Source organism: Mustelus asterias, chromosome 5 (assembly GCF_964213995.1).
Source record: "Mustelus asterias chromosome 5, sMusAst1.hap1.1, whole genome shotgun sequence".
NCBI classification, from domain to species: Eukaryota; Metazoa; Chordata; class Chondrichthyes; order Carcharhiniformes; family Triakidae; genus Mustelus; species Mustelus asterias.
The window spans coordinates 82499449-82519854 of record NC_135805.1 but is presented as its reverse complement, the minus strand read 5'-3'; the positions used below and the strand labels follow the sequence as shown (position 1 = coordinate 82519854).

Below are 20406 nucleotides of genomic sequence, written 5' to 3'. Positions count from 1 at the left end.
ACCTGAACAGGCGCCGGAGTATGGTGACTAGGGATTTTCACATTAACTTCATTGCACTGTTAATGTAAGCCTACTTGTGACACTAATAAATAAACTTTGATGTTGTGAAGAATGTTGACTAGTAGTCAGATACCAGTTAAAGTTTAAAAGGACATCAATGGGAAGAAAGGAGAGCCAGGACAGGGAAATAGCTCTGGGGTAATGAAAGGGATGTAGATAATGAAATCTAAACACATGCAACAAAATAGGAAGTCAGCAGGAAAAATGGGGCATGACAGCAGTCCATCAGAATTAACTATCTGTAAATAGATAAATGAAAGAGTGCAGTTGGGGAGGGAAATTGAGGCACACACATTATTCAAAAATAATTCCAGCGGTGGCACATGAGATTCATAATGCAGTGTGTGTGGCACAACTGAGAATGATTCCTTTGTAAATTTTAATGGTCTGTGTCTGAAATGTATGTTTTTAACTCTGGCTATGATTACCTCAGATTAATATCAGGTGTATAAATCCAAGAGTCTGTAAGTGCAAAAACGCACATCAAATTAGATAAATGTTCCAAACCCGCTATTTTTAAAGGACGGTTCTAGTAGCCTCAAGCGATGGTGACGTCCACCTGTGGATCCTTTCTTTCTGTAAACATAACTCCTTCCATTTTCTTTAAACTTGCTACACTTGTCCATTGCTCTCTCATTACTGCACATTTAAGTATTGTAAACATCTAAATTTTAGTGCCTTCAGTAATCTGAAGGAAAGCATGAATGTTCATGACTTCTTTTGCTTAATTTATCCTGATAAGTTCATCTCTTATTCCAAGTACCTGCTTCAATAACGTCTTCGTCTTCAACACTCTTAACAATTTTGGACTTAAAATCCCGGAAATTCATATACCTTAGCAAACGCCGTAGTTTTCCCTGCAATAAAGATAAATAAATACATTAACAGAAAAGCTCCTTCACATTAAAGTACGATTTTAAGTGCTTGCCTATTACGAATTTATCACATACTGAAAACACACAAATTCTGATGTAGGAAACCTGTCAAATCAACTCTTTCAGAACATGCTACAAGATGTTGTTAAATAACACAAAAATGCTAGTTTTCAAATATTAGGATCTTCTCTACAGACAACTCTTTCAGAGATTGTTACAAGCACGTTGCAAGCATTAGAGTTCTATCATCTCTTCTTGATGAATCTCTTACTCTTTTATCCCATCTGGTAGCTTGTTTTCACTGAATGAAGCTATTCTGGATGGGCTTCCAGACTCTTTTGAAGTTGCAACCCTCAGTAAAAAGGACACAGCTGCTCTAAGATGTAGGCAGCTGCTACCATGCAGCAATATCAATATCACCAGAAGACACCTGGAAGAAAGAAGACCCTAAATGATAGGTCTCAGTTGGGCAACCAATTTGAAGATGTTTTTCTCACATTAGCAAGTACACTTCTGACCATGCTTTGATCATCATAGATACTGGGAAGTATTTCGAGGATAAAACACTCGCCAATATTTTCCCTCCTCTTTAAGTATGTTTTGCAGCTGAATTAGAAACATATTGAGGACAACAGACGGCTTTAAATTCAAAAACAACTTCTGTATTCAAGTTCCTTGGTCCCAAACATGTAAATATATTTATTTCTCTAAAAGCTACTAATGTTCCCAAATATGATTAATTTAGAGTCCTAAATCAAGAGAATATGAAATCATAAAAATATTAATTTTAAGATATAAACAGAAGATATTTAAATATTTACAAAAGCTGAATACCACAAAATACATGAAAGCAAAGCAATATATTTTAAAAGCTTTTACTTTTTATATATCCCCTTTACTCCTGAAGATGCTGACATATGTAATGGTACGAATCCACGGAACTGTCAACCTTCCTATATCCCCTCCCCACAAATGACAATTTGCTGTGTGCTCGTCTAAACAATGAAGATTAGGAGATTACAGGTCTTATTTTGGCTGTTAGGAAGGCTCTGTGGACGATTAGAAATGCCGGTGGCACGTGGCCGTGGTTGTCCTGCCACATTTGAGATAGATCCAAATTTTGCTGGTAGGGTAAAAGTGGTGAAACACAAACTCAGTAGGTCCATTTGAACTTCGTGCTGAATTCAAACAGACTCTATTTTGGTTAGTCCAGAGGCCTTAACTCGCAGTATGGGAGTCACAAATTGATGTAGTGGACGTAATGCTCTTAAAGGGTGAAAAGGTTCTGCACAATTTTCATGACCAGAAGTGTTTGAATCCCCTTGCTCTTTAAACTTTAAAAGAAACACGCTGCAGTTACTACTGAGTGAAAAAAAAACTTTGTTGGACTACTTTGATTGCCAGGCCATCTGTTGCAGCTTAGGAAAAAAAATCAGTATCTATTTGTGTAGTTTCAATAGAGTTTTTTGTTGACACTTCCCCAGTGGCTATTATTATGCCATTTTGAATGTTTGGCTGACTTTCAAAAGCTATAACTAACTCAGCACTGTGGTTCTGAGTTCAAAGTTTGATTGACAATTTAAAGAGGCTATTAGGCAATTTGCTATCTTTGATGTGAGTCTGATTAGAAGCTCTTTGTTTTTATAATTGAGTAAACATTTAAAAAGATTTAATAGCATTGAGTGAGTTTCTGGGATGAGAGTCTTTTCACCGTCAGGTGTGTGAGAGTGAGAGCTGCATTACATTGTTAGAAGTTTATTTTTGTTTAATCTCTCCTGAGGTCTGTCTATGGGGGATGCTGAGTGGTTATAGAAGTGGCATGAAGAGTATGAGGGGCCATGATGGCTGGGTTGGAGGCATGAGTTGGCATTGAGAGTACGAGGTAACATGGGGGATGGGTGGGAGGTGTGGAAGCATGTGAGGGGTAGAGGGCTTAATAGTCTCCAAAACAACTGGGATGAAGCACCGAGGCGGAACTTCTAACCTCAGCAGGCAGCCTCCCCTGTGGCCATCTAGGATCTGTTTCTGCAGTTGGTGGTTCTGATTTCATCCTACACCTGAACCCCCGAGAGAATACTGATACAGGTCTATAGTATTTGTAAACTGGTTTAAAATACTTTATTTACCTTGTCTTTCCGCATTAAGAACAGAATATCTTCTGCTGCTATGACTCGAGCTCCTCTGACTTGTGAGATTTCAGCAGCTTGGTGTAACTGAGAGAAACATATTAAAAACGTTGCTTATAAATTGTCTGCAAATAAAGTTGGTGTTCTGTGCTACGGTAATCCAACCACATCAGCAATAATATCTAACTAAAGTCTAACACAGTTAAAGCATAATATAACCGATATTGCATTCCATGGTAGGACTTACATAGAGATATACAGCATGGAAACAGGCCTTTCAGTCCAACGAGTCCATGCCGACCAGGTTTCCTAAACTGGACTAGTCCCAGTTGCCTGCATTTGGCCCATATTCCTCTAAACCTTTCCTATCCATGTACCTGTCCAAAGATCTTTTAAATGTTGTAACTGTACCCACCTCTACCACCACCTCTGGATGGGAGAGAATTGACAAGGAGATAAAGGGGGAGGGTTACAAAACATCTATGGGAGAGATTTGAGGGTCATGCTATACCATCTTTAAAAAGCCACGTGAACTAAGTCACTATCAATTCAGCTGATGAAGGACTTTGATCATGTTTCAGATCAATTTGGCTATTTTACAGGTTTAATGCCAAGCCAATCTGCAACTTCTTTTTCAGTAAATATAGATTGAATTTAAATAGACAGAAATCCTTGTGGCATTTTCTGCTGCCTCCACAATCTCGGTGTTATACACTCAGGGATAATTTATTTGCCACAAAATACAATAAAAACATTTACAACATGAGGGGTCGAGACAGATGAGAGAGGGAAGGAAACTGTTCCCATTGGTGGAAGGGACAAGAACCCAAGGACACCAATATGGGTAAATGGTGAAGAACCCATTCAAAGAAAACTTTTTTTTACACAGTGAATGCTTAGAACCTGGAATGCACTGCCTGAGATTGTGGTGGAGATAGACTTAATCACGGCTTCCAAAATGAGAACTGGGTAAGCACATAAAGAGAAACAATTTGCATGTGTGGTGCTGAGCCCAAAGTAAAATTGGACATTTGAAATTAAAGAATTGGGCACTCTAAATTAAACTACAGTCAGGTCCAGCAAACAGTCTGCAGAAAATCGGACCTGGCCAAAGTTCGAATATACAGAACTCAGACAGCTTGTCGGGGCATGTCTGGATCCACCCTATCGATATTCCATAAAGTGATCATCGCTCCTATTGAACATGCACTGGCCTATTGTCAGCAGCCTAGATGGGGCCAGACTCCAAGGCGTGGGCTCAGGTGTCCTGTCAACAGGTCATCAACTAGACCACTGGGCACTGAGGCCCCCCCTCCCAAGACCCCATTAGCAGGAGGCCAAGGGCAGGTGGAAAAACGCCGGGCAACAGGGGGATAAAATAGGCATTCCGGACAACTTGGGTGCAAAGACTCGAGACGGCAGAGACTGGACCAGAATAGAGAAAGAAGGAAGCAAGCAAGCAAGGAAGAAATGGCCAGCGAGAATCATCTTCGCGAAGACAAACCATAGGGACTCATGGACTGGATCTACAGCCTACCAAGCCATCTTTATGGGTACTATAGCCGAATCCTGGGTGTTACTTGTATAAATAATGGATAATTTATGGGTTAACTATATTTAATAAAGTTTGTTGCATTATACATGTGTCCATACTTTGTTCTTCCCATAAATAAAGGCACCTTGGGCAAAACTTTGATGAAGAAGCTGGTTGAAGTATCAGAATTGGACAGATACAACACGTGTTTACAGGGAAAGAGTGAGGGAATGGAGCTAGCTGTGTTGCTCTTGCCAAGGGCAGGCAAGGACATGACAGGCTGTGCTTTAACCATTTTGTGATTTTATACCATGCTTTGTTCTAATTAAAAAAATAATTTACCCATCTGAAAATAATTGAGAAACTTAACATGTATTGAAGAGCTACAACTTTCATTCAGTGCCCTAGCTGAATAAGAACATTATCCATTCAACTCCCGTGGGAGCTAACATTTAAATTATATTTGTGAAAAAAAAACAATAGCAACAGTAGCTGTTTCTAATAGTCACAGAAGTGGGACATATTTCCTTTCTGGCTGATGCAGTGGACACAAGGTCCAGTCAATAAATCATCATACCACACCTTTTCCTTACAAACAGGCTTTTTAAAAAAGTGTTTCTGGTTACCATATTCTCATAGAAGCATGTTCATTTTAGTTTTGTGGCTGAAATGTCAGGCCAAGGTTGAATACTACTTACACTAAATTCATCCACAGTCCATGTTCAAACTATGGAAGCCATCACTTATTTAAAATAAACAACTATTCACAAAAATGTTTCAACACAGATGTAGAGATACTATTGAAGCTAACATTGAATTTTTTGACACTCTAGAGCTCAAAATAGATGAAACAAATAGTTCTGTTTACTTCTTTTACAGGAAAATATCAAAGCAGATTTCACCTTAATAAGTTGAACCATTATGTACCATTTGAGTGCAATAATAACAGGCTTCATTGAAATATTTCATTCCTCTCTGAGTGGAAACAGGTGTCTCTTTTTAACAGGGTAATCTATTCATCACTCTTTTCAAAGCAGATTTTATTTTCTGAGGCAACTATTTTTACCAGTGCAAAACTATTTCCACAAAAGTGACAGGAAGGGAACTTACATTTTAAGAATAAGATTTTCTTTCACAGCATACTTAAACCTTTTCCTAGACCTACGCATGTGACTCCATGATTTTGCAAGTTTGTTGTCTGATTTTACAAGAACAAGCTTATCATAACTCAAGATAACTAGACTAGAATCCAGGGTTGGTAGTCATCTTGGACTTTCTGTGAATCCTGTTCTTGCCATTGTCACAGGGCTGAATAATAAGAAGAGCTTTAAAGGGCCGGAAGAAGAAGGGGGCTACCCTGTGCCGATCAAGTTCCTAAGATCAAATACCCCTAACTTCCCTACCCACCTGCAGCCTTAAACCCATCTCCTTTCCCTCACCTTGAGCTCATCCTGAAAAGAAACTTTGAAAAGTGTAAGGCTGCTCTCTTCTGCCGAACTGCCCACCACCAAATGTGTTAGGCTGTGAACAGCATATTTTTCAGGATCAACTGGCTTGATAACAAGCTTAATTGACCTCTGACTACAGAATTGAATATGGTGGGTGGGCTGCTGATTTTGACACCTGCCCATCACCACCCACCCGTGTTATGGGGGTGAAGGTGAGATGGCATGGTGGGCAGAAAGGTGGTGGAGGCCACCCACCACCCACACTATTTTACCTCAGAACATACCCAGCAAGAGCATGTAAAATACAGCACATATAGAGTTCCACCCTTATGGTTGACTGGCAACCATCTGGGCAACTGACATGATAAATTGAGATTTTTTAAAATTAAAAAGCTTTATTGTCCAGTACAGTGATGTAGTAATCATTGCTTTTGCGGTGTTGCACAACCTGCTCCGCTCATCCCATTTACTGGCACATGAACTGACATGGCTTGGATTTCTTCCAACTTTCCTTTTTCCATACTCAGCTGTTCTACATAGTTGGCTCAATTCCGTCAAAGGGAATGCCCATTTAGTCTTCTTTGGCTCACTGAAAACTGTCTTTATATTCTGCAATACTGTGTGTCCCTCACCCTATTGCATTATGCTACATGCACAAGGTTTCCTCTAAGTTCTGCCTTCCATGGTGCCAAATTTAAGCAGCATCAATATAGAAAATGTCAACTGGAATGATGGAAGAAACGCAAGTTGTAAAATGTTGGGACACTAGATCTAGTTTAGAGGAATGGAGTTGAATCACTTGTTACAGGAATATTTGGGAGACCTAAAATGACAAAATAATTTATTTTTAAAATCTAAACATTCCTAATTCAGGGGCAATGTATTTCATAGGCGTAGATAGAGACACAGGGGTGAAGGGCAGTGCAACATAGAGGTCAGGGACAAGAAAGAGGAAAGTATGAGAGAAAGCCTGAGCAGTGCTTGACAGCATGAGCATATGTTTGACAGTGATGTAGTAAAAGAAAAGATAGGCTAAAAATAACAAGACTAGAATCAATCTGAATGAAAATGTTTCAGAAAAGAGAAAGCAATAAGAATAAATAATAAAAAAGGCGAGCTTGCTAAATGGCAAAAAATTCAGGAAGATTGATACTTGATGATTGGATGAATAAGTTGAAGTTGAGATCTCTCCTGGCATCCAATGCAATTCCCAAAATATTCTAGCTTGAAATGGACGAGTAGGTGGAAGTTTGAGTTGGATAACTCTTGGGGGAATGAATTTGGGAGCCTTCAGAAGCGGGTGCAGGAAGCATGATATGTGACTAATCCATGTACTTTGATTGAAATGCAGGTCAAGACCAAATTTGTGCTCCTTGCATATTATAATGATTTCTGCCTGCAGCCAGTTCCAACCACACAGTTCATTAGCTGTAGACATCAGCAGTTGTCCTAAAATTGTAACTTGTACCACTTAAAACTAACATGCAACTCTTAAGGGGGGTAACCATTGTGACTTGAACTACATTGCTCCTGACCAGCCTCTTTTTCCAATGATAGGAACGTAAGAAATAGGACCAGGAGAAGCCTGGCAGCATGCTCCACCATTCAATGTGATCATGGCTGATCTTGGGCTTCAACTTCACTTTCCCCACCTATTCCTTGATTCCTTGAGAGACCAATAATCAATATATCTCAGCCTGAAATATGCTCAATGATGGAGCGTCTACAGCTCTCTGGGGTAGAGAATTCTAAAGATTCACAAACCTTTGTGTGAAGACATTTCTCCTCACCTCAGTCCTAAGTGATCAGCCCCTTATCCCGAAACTGTTCTCCCTTGCTCTGGATTCCCCAGCTAAGGAAAAGAACATTACAATATCTACCCTTCATAATATTGAATGCTTTCATGAGGTCACTGCCATTCTTCTAGACTCCAGAGGATATAGATCTAATTTAATCAGCCTCTCATTGATCATTTCATCCCAGGATCAATCTAGTGAACCTTTATTGTACTGCTGACAATATATCCTTCCTTAAATATGAAGACCAGAATTGAACACTGTAGCAAGACTTCTTTATTCTTCCACTTTAATCTCCTTGCAATTAAGGCCAACATGCCAACTTGCTTGCTGTGTTGCATGTTAACCTTTTGTGTTCCTTGTATGAGTGCACCCAAGCCTTTCTGAACAGCAATATTTACAAATTTTTAAAAAACGTTCTACTTTTCTATTCTTGTGACCAAGGTGAATAACCTCACACTTCCCCAGGGAATTCCAATTGTCACCTTGTTGCCCATTCACTTAGCCTGTCAATATCGCTTTGCAGCCTCTTTATGTTCCCCTCAAAGCTTGCATCCCCACCTAGCTTTGTATTGTCACAACTGTCTTTCTCTGCATCTATTGCAAATAGCCGAGGCCCTACTGCTGATTATTGCGACACTCTACTAGTCACAGCCTGCCAACTTGAAAATGCCCCATTTCCCTGATCTGTTCACCAATACTCTATCGATTCTAATATATCACCCTGAACACCCTCAACCCTCAGTTTATACTATATATAGTAAACATATATCATGTGTACTATTGTTTTGTGTCAAAAATTACCGAATGTCTTTTGGAAATCCAAGTATGCTACATCTGCTGATTCTCTTTTATCTAACCTACCAGTAACAGCCTAAAAAAATCTAATAAATTTGTCAAACGGGATTTTCCTTCTGTAAAACCATGTTGATTGTTCTAATCATGCTATGTGTTTATAAGTATACTGTGAAGATTTCCTTAATAATAGATTCAGGCACTTTCCTGATGACTGATGTCAGGCTAACTGGCCTGTGGTCCCCTGTTTCTCTTTTCCACCTTTCCTGAATAGTACTTTTCCTACCTTCCAATCTGCTGGGACCATTCCAGAATCAAGGAAATTTTGGAAAATAATAGAACTGGCTACCTCTTTTAGAACCCTAAAATATGTAGGCCATCAAGTCCTGGTGATTGGCTGGATTTCATCCCTTGAGTTTCTCCAGTACTTTTTCCTTTGCTGATATTAATTTCCTCACTCTTATTAATCCCTAGGTTACCCTCTATTTCTGATACGTAAGTTGTATCTCTTCTACTATGAAGGCAGACACAAAATACTTGTTCACTGTTTCTGCCACTTCCTCATAATCATTTCTCCTGTCTTTGTTTGTAGGGACCAATGTTTACTTCAGCTATTCTATTCCTTTTCACATACTTGTAAAAAACTCTTACAAAGTGTTTATATTCCTGATTAGTTTACCCTCCTAAATTCATAAGATAAAGGAGCAGAATTAGGCCATTCGGCCCATCAGGTCCATTCTGCCATTTGATCATGCTCCTCATCCCCATTTTCCTGTCTTCTCCCTATAACCCTTCAACCCGATTACCAATTAAAAATCTGTCTAACCCCTCCTTAAATTTACTCACTGTCCCAGCATCCACTGCACTTAGGGGTAGTGAATTCCACAGACCCTTTCATAACCCTTTGAGAGAAGTAATTTCTCCTCAACTCTGTTTTAAATTTGCTACCTCTCATCCTAAGACTATGACCTCCCGTCCTAGAATGCCCCACAAGAGGAAGCATCCGCTCCACGTCTACTTTATCCATGCCTTTTAACATCTTGTATATCTCAATTTAATCTCCCATCATTCTTCTAAATTCCAGAGAGTATAGGCCTAAACTGTTCAATCTCTCTTCATATGACAAACCCCTCATCTCTGGAATCAATCTAGTGAACCTCCTCTGAACTGCCTCCAATGCCACTACATCTTTCCTCAAATAAGGGGACCAAAACTGTGCACAATACTGCAGGTACTCTCAGCTTCTATGTGTTCATTTTGGTGGCCCTTTGCTGGTTTCTAAAACAGTCCTTAGACTTACTACTATTTTTTGAAACATTAAAAGACTCTTCTTTCAATCAAATATTATCCTTAACATTCCTCAGCAAGCCATGGATGGATCTTTCTCACTGAGTTCTTGTTTAGCAAGGAGGTGGCATAGTGATATTGTCACTGGACTAGTAATCCAGAGACTCTGGGGAGCCAATTCAAATCCTGCATTGGCGGATGGTGAAATCTGAATTCAATAAAAATCTGGAATCAAAAGTCTAATGATGACCAGGACACCATTGCTGACTGCTGTAAAAATCCATCTGGCTCACTGATGTCCATTAGAGAAGGAAATCTGCTGTCCTTACCTGGACTGGCCTGCAATGTGACTCCAGACCCACAGCAATGTGGTTGACTCCCAAATACCCTCTGAGTGGTGAAGGGAGATGGATATTGTCAGAGATGTACCTATTCATCATTAGACTTTTGATTCCAGATTTTTATTGAATTGACAGACAAAGCTTACAGAGAAACATAAGGATGGCAATCTTCTGGGAGGACACACCAATGTCCCTCACTCCTCATTTCCCAGAGACATTTCTAAGATGCCTCTATGGTCACCTTTGTATAGGGGCTCCATTTATATTCAAAGTCATGTTTCTTTTCATGTGGGTCCCACTCCCATCCAAAGTCTCACCACTATCAAATGAACACTGGGTTCCATTATTGACCAAGCATGTAGAAATTCTCAAAGTATGGAGTTCCAGTCACCAGCTACTCAGGATGATTACCTTGCTTAGAGCAGATGGAGACTGCACCTCAACAACTCTCCTCAGAATCTCATTTGGGACCCTTGCACCCATGTTCTGTCTAATTGGCAGCACACCCCTGCTGAAGTTACAATAGAAGCGCGCCTTGGGAATTCTGGATTTTCTGTCTATGTGTCCAAGATAACACAGTGCACTTAAATCTGAAATTAGGTCAGGCATAATATTTAACTGTTATTTTGTAAAATAATAATTTATTCAAAATTATACTGAAGCAATCCATATGCAGTAAGACATGGACAGCCTTCAGGCTTGGGCTGACAAGTGGCAAGTAACATTTACACCACTCATGTGCCAGGCAGTAACCATCTCCAACAAAATAGAATCCAACCATGTTCCCTTGGAAACATATCAGCGTTCCTTCCCCGTCACTTGGTCAAAACCTCCCTAACAGCACTGTGGAACTCCCTCCCTAACAGCACTGTGGGTGTACCTACATGGGCTGCAGCAGTTCAAGAAGGCAGCTCACCACCACCTTCTCAAGGACAATTAGGGTTGGGCAATAAATGCTGGCCTAGCCAGCGATGCCCATATCCCATGAAAGAATTTAAAAAATGATGTTAACTATTAAGATTGCAATGTAAATGTATTTAGCATAATTTAAACTATTTTTTCAATGTGCCCTTTCTTACCACATTATTTGAAAGCAAATGCAAATCAGTGGGGGATGTTTATATTTTACCAGTTTCCCTTCCTGTGTTTTCTGACATGGCTCCACATCAAAAATAGATTACAGAGAAATACAGGACATGATTTGAATCCTTAGCAAACAGATGATTGTTTCAATCTTAGCTTGTAGCATATTAAATTTGAATACACGCTTCCTTCAAAAAAAAATCCAAGATGTTTTACAAACTCGAATCCAAACAGATGATAATTCCTTAAAACAAAATACTCTAGACACTGAAAATCTGAGTTACAATCAGAAAACACTTGGAATATTCAGCAAGTAATGCAGTGTCTATGAAGAGAGAGTTGACATTTCATCAAAACAGACGATGGATCTTGAGCATTTTGCTCAAGGTGAAGTTCTTGAAAATTGTTTGTAATCAGATAAAGGGAAAGAAGTCTTGGAAAGTTAGATATTTAAATAAAAATAAACAAAATCTTTTAATTTACCTCACTATAATGTTGCTCTTAAGCCAAGCTTTTAACATTCAAGGTTCATGCAACCTAATGTTACCTCTTTTACCCTCCTGCTCTTTTAGTGATGACCTGCATCGTGGGTCTTGGCCTTTATTCCAGGTTTCTCAGTTTTTAGTAAATGTTTTCGACAAGATACTCTGTTTAGTCATGAAAAATATCTGCACAAAACAGCCTTATCACCATCATTGCTGGTCAAGGAAATGAGGTGCAATTCTATTCTTAACGCACTGATCCTTTAACAGTTCTAAAAAAAATTCAGTATGTACGGCAGGATCTTCAGCAGCATTACTTGCCTTTCCAACATCAAGGAATGCATGTGGGAGAAGAAGCTGGAAAAAGATTCATAAAGCAAGGGATTGAAGCACTTGGGAGTGTTTGGGAGATGGATGATTGGACATGCAGCCAGAGCACTTGGGTGATAATGAGGGGGAATGGAGCAAACCTGCAACACTTGTGAGGCAGCCTCGGAGAAAGCAGTGATCAAGCGATTAGATAAATTACCAGGCATACATGTGACTCCAGACCCACAGTAACTCGTCCTCTGAAATGGTCTAGCAAGCCATTCAGTTCAAGGGCAATTAGGGATGGGCAACAAATGTTGGCCTGGCCAGTGATGCCCACATCCCTGGAAATAAAGGAAAGCAAATGATGAAAATAAACCTTAAAAAAAACCATATTTCAGAACCCCAAGTTTGTTCCAATACCCTTCGATGATTGAACTGTTAAAAGTCAGTTTATCAAAATTGAAACTAAAGCCTTTAAACCCAGTTAATAAACTGGTTCAGAGTTCAGTTTCACCAATGGTCTTAGTTCAGTTTGGCTACAACTCCCTTCTAATCTGCCTGATGGGCTTCTCTTTTTTCCTTAATTGATTGCAATTTGGATTAGGAACCCATTTGAAAGTTTCACTTTACATGAGGTCCGTCAAGCAAAGCTTATCTATAAGTAAAATATTCTAGGACTTGAGTCCTTCTTACTATGTCCATCAAAAGTTCACAAAGCTTCAGGTTCCACAAGGATAAGCCCAGTGGGAAGGCAACAAACTCGGTAAGGTTCACCAGGACTTGGGAAAACCGCACTATGATTTGAAAACGAACTGAAGGTAAATTTGGACTTCGCCATACGACTCAAGTAATAACCAGGCTGGATTAGACAGCAAGGCCTCAGCATCATTACTTCTACCAGTTATCATCTGCCTACTATTTGTCCTTGTTCTAATTAGGTCTTCTAACATATAAACAATATTCCCAATAATCTGCTAATATCTTGAGCTGAAGATTCTGATCATACTGAAGATATTGAAGATACATCTGATACTGATCATGCTGAAGATACTGAAGATACATCGAGGCAATAGCACAACAAACAATTATTTCCAAACAAAATTTAAACAGGCCAAGCCAGAGAGTAAAAAATTATAAATTTAACAGTAGAGCTGCTCAGGTTTCATGGGTCTGATGGCTAGGACTCACATACGGCCTCCTAGTCACAGTTTGAAGTATTGCTGGCACATTGCTCTATGGTTAGAGCTTTGAACTTATATATATATATTTCTTTTCCATTTGGGACTCATTCAGTCACCTCTTGTGATTCTGATCTTCATCCACACAGCACAAACATGTCTTGTCCACAATAGTCTTCTTGCCATAATATATTATGTTGTTACATACTCCATATTTAACTGAAATTTACTCAGTTTTTCATAACTTGTACGAGAGCAGCCTCTTCGCATAATGCATTCCAAAGCACATCATTTCTGCCTTTACTGTTTTCAGTGCCAGAGAAAATTTCTGACTAGACACCAGTCTCAAACAATTTTCACAACTATTGAGGTATCTCTCCACCACGACAATTTCCATAATTCCTCAAGAAAACCCAAAGTCCAACTACTGCTTCTCTTTTAATAAAAATCCAATGTTTTTTTAGGTTTGTAAAGCAATGCATTAGTGTCATAGAGTGGCATTTTAGAGTGCACCCCTCCACACCCCCCTGGAAAAGCTGGTTTGGGGGGGGGGGGGGGAAGAGAAAGGGAGCACCATGCCTGATACTGCATCACCTCTTCTAATATTTTACCAGTGAGAGCAGCCCATCCACCCTTGGGCCAATGGAAATCCTTAAGTCATCAAAGGAGATTTACCCCCACCATGTGCTCCCCTCACCTCTGCGTTTGGCTGAACATCACCCACACCCCTCATGGGTGAGCCTACTAAGACTTAATGGTATGATTGGAAACATGGCGTTTTAATCAGGACTGCCTGTGGTACCAGCAGTGATTATTAGAGAGCTGTCAACCATTCGATTGGCTGGCCGCAGCTGGGGTCCTCCAAGATGAGGGCAGAAGTCTCACCCTGAGCCAATTAATGGCCCAATGACTGTTGAACCTGAAGGAGACAAGACCAAGCAAAAAGCAGAGCAGAAAAGCTTTAGGCACCTAACGAAGAGTTACTGATATATTTAATCATGGGTGGTCTGAGGCACTGAAGTGCCATTCAAACATCCCTTCAAGTATTACTCCTTTAAACAAACAAATATATTCATAGTCCTGCATCAAAGACAGCTAATCTCTTTATCACCACTTGGAGCTTTCAAGTAAACAGTGAATTTACAGCCTCCTCACCAGCCCCCCCCCCCCCCCCCCCCCACCCCGCCCCGTCCCCTACCCCTGTGGTGATCGATCGTGAAAGCAGTTAAGTAATAATACTATAATGATAACACACAGGCTTATGTCAGCAAACATCTATTGAAATTGCAAGCACTGATCTTTTTCAAATGCAGGCTTTTTTCAAAATTTAAAGAACAGGGAATTTAAATGACTTGGCAGCTTGGCCTTACTTACGCACATTTGTGTCTACTCTTAAAATTCCAAAGGCATACACGAGCTCTCCCAAAACAGTACCTTATCTCTCCAAATAACTTTGGTAGGTTTAGATACTTTAAACAAATTTTTATGACCCACAAGTCATGTTGGGTGATCAAAATTGCTTCTGCTTGAAGGCCTTTTAAAAGTGCTGCTGTCTCTGTGAACCACAGGTGTGTGAAATACATGCCACTGTACTCCCTCCTCTCCCCCCACCCTCGGCTGGCATCAGCTATAAGGGTGGGACTTCTGGATTTCAGGCTCCAGCATCATTTTGCCCAAGTGCGCACCAGCAGATTTCAGAGGCAGCAAGGTGGGGGAGCTGTAAAATTCTGCAGGCAAGCTTCCCGCCACCTACCAACTCTTCCCCCAGCCTGGCAGCAATTTTATGGATATACAGACAAAGCTTAAGGCCACCTGCCCCCCCTTGCTCTAATTGAGGCCCTTAAATCGTCAATTAATGGCCGCTTAAGGGCTGCCTATACAAACATATAAAATAGGAGCAAGAGTAAAACATTCAGTCCCTTGGGGCTGCTCTGCCATTCATTAAGATCATGGCTGATTTTTGTTTCTAATTCTACATTCCCACCTACCTCCAATAACCTTTGATTCCCTTGCCTAGCAAGAATATATCCATCTCCACTTTACAGAACATACAATGACCTCGCCTCCACCACCTTTCCAAGGCAGAGAGTTCCAAAATTAGACAATGCTCAGAGAAAATATTTCTCCTCATCTCTGTCCTAAAAAGGTGGTCCCTAATTTTAAAATTAGGGCTGTCAGCATTTTGAGGCAGGACTTCCTATCCAGATATGTGTGGAAGGCCCACCCCCAGCCAACTAACGTTTCACAGAGTGTTCTATGGCTGTGAGGCAGCCGTCAGAAGTCAGGATGCAATCTCCACCAAATTTTTCAGTGGTGGGAATGAAACTTGCCATCCAAAAAAATTCTGCCCCATAGCAATTAATGAATGTTGTGTTTCTAAATAAATCCACAACTGGTTCAGGAACTGAGAACAGGAACTTTTCCTGCAGGAGAGAAGTGACAAAACATACTGCCAATAAAAGAAGAAAAATAACTTAAGTAGCCTGTGACTACAGTACTACTGTAGTGTGGATAAGGAATAGGATCACAGGCTGCAAAACCCTCACAAGAGATTCTGAGGCATCCTTCTTAATCTATGTGAAGGATCAATTTCTGTTCAGCCCAAAAAGAAAATGTAAATGTTTACATATTTAAAAAAGGATGTTGCATATACTGGACAAGTTACTTGATGACAAAACAACCAATGCAAAACTGTATATAGGTCATGAAAAATAAATGACAGATTTATTAATGTAGTGGAGGACATGCCCCTATCTACATCAAACGGGATGAAGGGGAGATGGTCGAGAGCTTCAAATTTCGAGGTGTTCAGATCACCAACAATCTATCCTGGCCCCTCCACGCAAATGCTATAATTAAGAAAGCCCACCAACGTCTCTACTTTCTCAGAAGGCTAAGGAAATTCGGCATATCCACTACAACTGCCACCAACTTTTACAGATGCACCATAGAAAACATTCTTTTCAGATGAACCAAAGCTGGCATGGCTCCTGCTTTGACCAAGACCACAAGAAACTACAAAGAGTTGTGAATGCAGCCCAGTCCATCATGCAAACCAGCCTCCCATCCATTGACACCATCTACACTTCCTGCTGCCTTGGGAAAGCAGCCAGCATAATCAAGGACCCCATGCACTCTGGACATACTTTCTTCCAGATACAAATGTCTACACATACAAACTGACTCAAGGACAGCTTCTTCCCTGCTGCCATCAGACTTTTGAATGAACCTATCACATATTAAACTGACCTTTCTCCTCACCTCATCAGTAGCTACAACACTATATTCTGCATCCTATCCTTTCCTTCTCCCCTATGCACTCTATGAAAGGTATGTTTTGTCTGCAAGAAACAATACTTTTCACTGTATCCCAATATATGTGACACTAATAAATCAATCAATTTAAACAAAAGGTAAAGAGCTTAATTTTGTTTTGTACTCATATGATAGTGCCGATGGACTGAATCTTAAAACACCGATTGTATGTATTTTACTTAATGGCACAAAACATGACCTAGTCCACAGATACTAAAAGCCATATTTGTAAATTATTCTCGGTGTATTTTCATGTCAGTGTGCCAGATGCATAACCAGTCACCGACATTACCTAGAGCACATGTATCCATTTAAGTCACTGCTATAGAAATAAAATTATTCTCACTGAAATTTATTGCCAACATAACATGCTCAGAAGAAAATTCATGTTTGCACAAACTCCCCGTGTCTGCGTGGGTTTCCTCCGGGTGCTCTGGTTTCCTCCCACAGTCCAAAGATGTGTGCGTTAGGTGGATTGGCCATGCTGAATTGTTCCTTAGTGTCAGGGGGACTAGCTAGGGTAAATGCATGGGGTTATGGAGATAGGGTCTGGGTGGGATTGTGGTCGGTGTAGACTCGATGGGCCGAATGGCCTTCTTCTGTACTGTAGAACGCTATGATCCTAGTCCTTACTGTCAACTTCATTGATCAAGTTAATTTGTGTGACTGACAATCAGGGGTTCAGGAGGCTGAGTTCCTTTTCACAGATAAACTGACAGAAAATAGACAATGCATAGAGAAGTAACAGCAGAGTCTGCTCAATCACTCTAATGGTGACAGAGCATTTCATTGACCACAACTGGAATCTTCAGTCTCGTCAGAATGACAAAGCAGAAAAAAACCAAGTGGTACCAGTATAAAATCACTAATCATAAAGTGACTAAGGAAAAAAATACTACTTCTTAAGGGTGGCACACTGGCACAGTGGTTAGCACTACTGCCTCACAGCACCAGGGATCCGGGTTCAATTCCGGCCTTGGGTCACTGTCTGTATGGAGTCTGCACGTTCTTCCCATGTCTGCATGCTTTCCTCTGGGTGCTCTTGTTTTCTCCCACAGTCCAAAGATGTGCGGGTTAGATGGGTTGGCCATGATAAATTGTCCCTTAGTGTCAGGGGGATGAGCAGGATAAATATGAGGTGTTATGGTGATAGGTCCTGGTGGGATTGTTGTTGGTGCAGGCCCGATGGTCCGAATGGCCTCCTGCACTGTAGGATTCTATTCCATGACTACTTCTTGAGTACGACAATGTGATCCCACATGTAATAGGCACCATTTTACCTGAAGTTTATATTTTCCATGGACTTGGAAAGGAAAAGGTCAATTCCCAAATCAATTCATGTATGACTCTCATTGTTTGTCAATTCACTTAAGTGGTTTATCCTGTGAAATTGCACTGCAAGTGGATTAAATGCTTGATACTTGGGAGAATTGTGGGCTTTGTTTATTATTTCGTCACAGCAATTTAATTATTTCTCAATATCTTTCCGGAAGTCTGATTATTCTCAGGAACCACAGAGAGTGCAGGAATGAGAAGAAATGTCTCTGTCCATTTGGGGTTCATCACTTTGCAATCCAGATCTTTGAAGCAATGTTTTGACTTGTCATTAAAGCCCTGTCTCTCATGTCTAACTACAGTTCCCAGCATTGCTACCTAGCTCTCAATTTACAACTTATTATTTTAGCATAAGTCTGCTTCAATTTCCTACCAACTCAAATCAATATTGCTGCTGTTTGACATTAAAAAAAATAAAATTACTGATCTTGAGCCACTGGAGGACTGAGAGTCAATATAAGTAAGTGAGCACATGGGTGATGGGGAGCAGTATTTGGTGTCAGAGAAAATGAAGTTTACAGCAAGTGGAGAGTGGGAAGCCTGCCAGGAGGCGGATGGAATTGGTGAGTCTGGTCAAAGGGTAAGCCCAATGTGTAAAATGGAAATCCTTTGTAAGAACATGAGAACTAGGAGCAGGAGAAGGCCATCTGGCCCCTTGAGCCTGCACCATTATTCAATAAGATCATGGCTGATCTTTTCATGGACTCAGCTCCACTTACCTGCCCACTCACCATAATCCTTAATTCCTTTAGTGTTCAAAAATCTATCTATCTTTGCCTTAAAAAACATTCAATGAGGTAGCCTCAACTGCTTCACTGGGCAGGAAATTCCAGTTTCACAACCCTTTGGGTGAAGAAGTTTCTTCTCAGTTCAGTCCTAAATCTGCTCCCATTTATTTTGAGGCTATGCCCCCTAGTTCTAGTTTCACCCGCCAGTGGAAACAACCGCGCTGCTTCTATCTTATCTATTCCCTTCATAATTTTATGCTTCTTTAAGATCCCCCCTCATTCTTCTCAATTCCAATGAGTATAGTTCCGGTTTACTCAGTCTCTCTTCATAAGCCAACCCTCTCAACTCCGGAATCAACCTAGTGAATCTCCTCTGCATCTCCTCCAATGCCAGTACATCCTTTCTCAAGTAAGGAGACCACAACTATACACAGTACTCCAGGTGTGGCCTCACCAGCACCGTATACAGCTGCAACATAACCTCCCTATTTTTAAACTCCATTCCTCTAGCAATGAAGGAGAAAATTCCATTTGCTTTCTTAATTGCCTGCTGCACCTGCAAACCAACTTTTTGTGATTCATGAACAAGGACACCCAGGTCCCTCTGAACAGGAGCACGCTGCAATTTTTTACCATTTAAATAATAGTCCATTTTGCTGTTATTCCTACCAAATTGGATGACCTCACATTTGCCAACATTATACTCCATCTGTCAGACCCTTGCCCATTCACTTAAACTATCTATATCCCTTTGCAGATGTTCAGTGTTCTCTGCACACTTGGCTTTCTTTACCACTAATTTTAGTGTCATCTGCGAACTGTGACACACACTTGGTCCCCAACTCCAAATCATCTATGTAAATTGTAAACAATTGCGGTCCCAACACTGATCCCTGAGGCACACCACTAGTCACTGATCGCCAACCAGAAAAACAGCCATTTACTCCCACTCTTTGCTTTCTGTTAGTTAGCCAATCCACTATCTATGCCAATACATTACCCGTAACGCCGTGCACCTATAGCTTATGCACCAACCTTTTGTGCGGCACCTTGTTGAATGACTTCTGGAAATCCAGATACACCACATCATAATGCATGTACTGTAGAATTCATTTAAAATAAGAAAAGGTGTCCTTATGACTTCTGGATATATCAGTTGTTATTTTAATCTCTGGTCTATCTATTCAATGTGCTACCTAATTTTGAAATCTAAATAGCCAAGTACATAATGGGAGATCTATGTCACTTTTCTTGCCCTTATTTAGTTTCCTTCCACGTTGGTGCTATTATCAGGATTTTAACAATGGAACAATATCGTGCAAGTTAATTTGACTCAAATTTCGGAAAGACAAGATCATTTTTCTCTGCTTTAGGTTTGACAGAAAAACTAGGCACTTTGAACCAATCCAAATATTTGAATTAATATAGTACTGTAGTTAACCTGGAGTTGTACATATCAACAGACCTGTCATTGCATTTTGATTGTGGGTGACTAGACCATATAATGCACTTAATACGACAGGAGCAGGGGTTGCAAAATATATCTGACATTTAATCAGAAACAGTACATAGTCATCTTGACAATATCTAGAACAAATTTGACCTCCCTTAATGGTTACTTTTTGCTTCAGTCTTTTAAACTCAAGTTACTGAGTTCTTGCACTCAGTAGTGTGCAACTCGCACTGTGGCATTGGTTCTAATAAAATCTCT

General features: G+C 40.3%; 1 protein-coding gene across 10 annotated transcripts in view; it reads right to left on the bottom strand.

The window, feature by feature from the left end:
• Positions 1-20406, bottom strand: part of supt3h (SPT3 homolog, SAGA and STAGA complex component) — a 416614-nt gene that overhangs the window by 132796 nt on the left and 263412 nt on the right. For 8 of the 10 annotated variants that reach the window (XR_013497769.1, XM_078212917.1, XM_078212918.1 and 5 more), the window contains 2 exons: positions 3062-3148; positions 824-917 (listed from right to left, as the gene is read on the bottom strand). Coding sequence is in view for 9 of the 10 variants with exons in the window: in XM_078212917.1 (XP_078069043.1) it covers positions 824-917; positions 3062-3148 (181 nt within the window). In the remaining variant the exon portion in view is untranslated. The remainder of the gene's footprint in view (positions 1-823; positions 918-3061; positions 3149-20406) is intronic. The other 2 variants (XM_078212919.1, XM_078212923.1) reach the window with 1 other exon arrangement.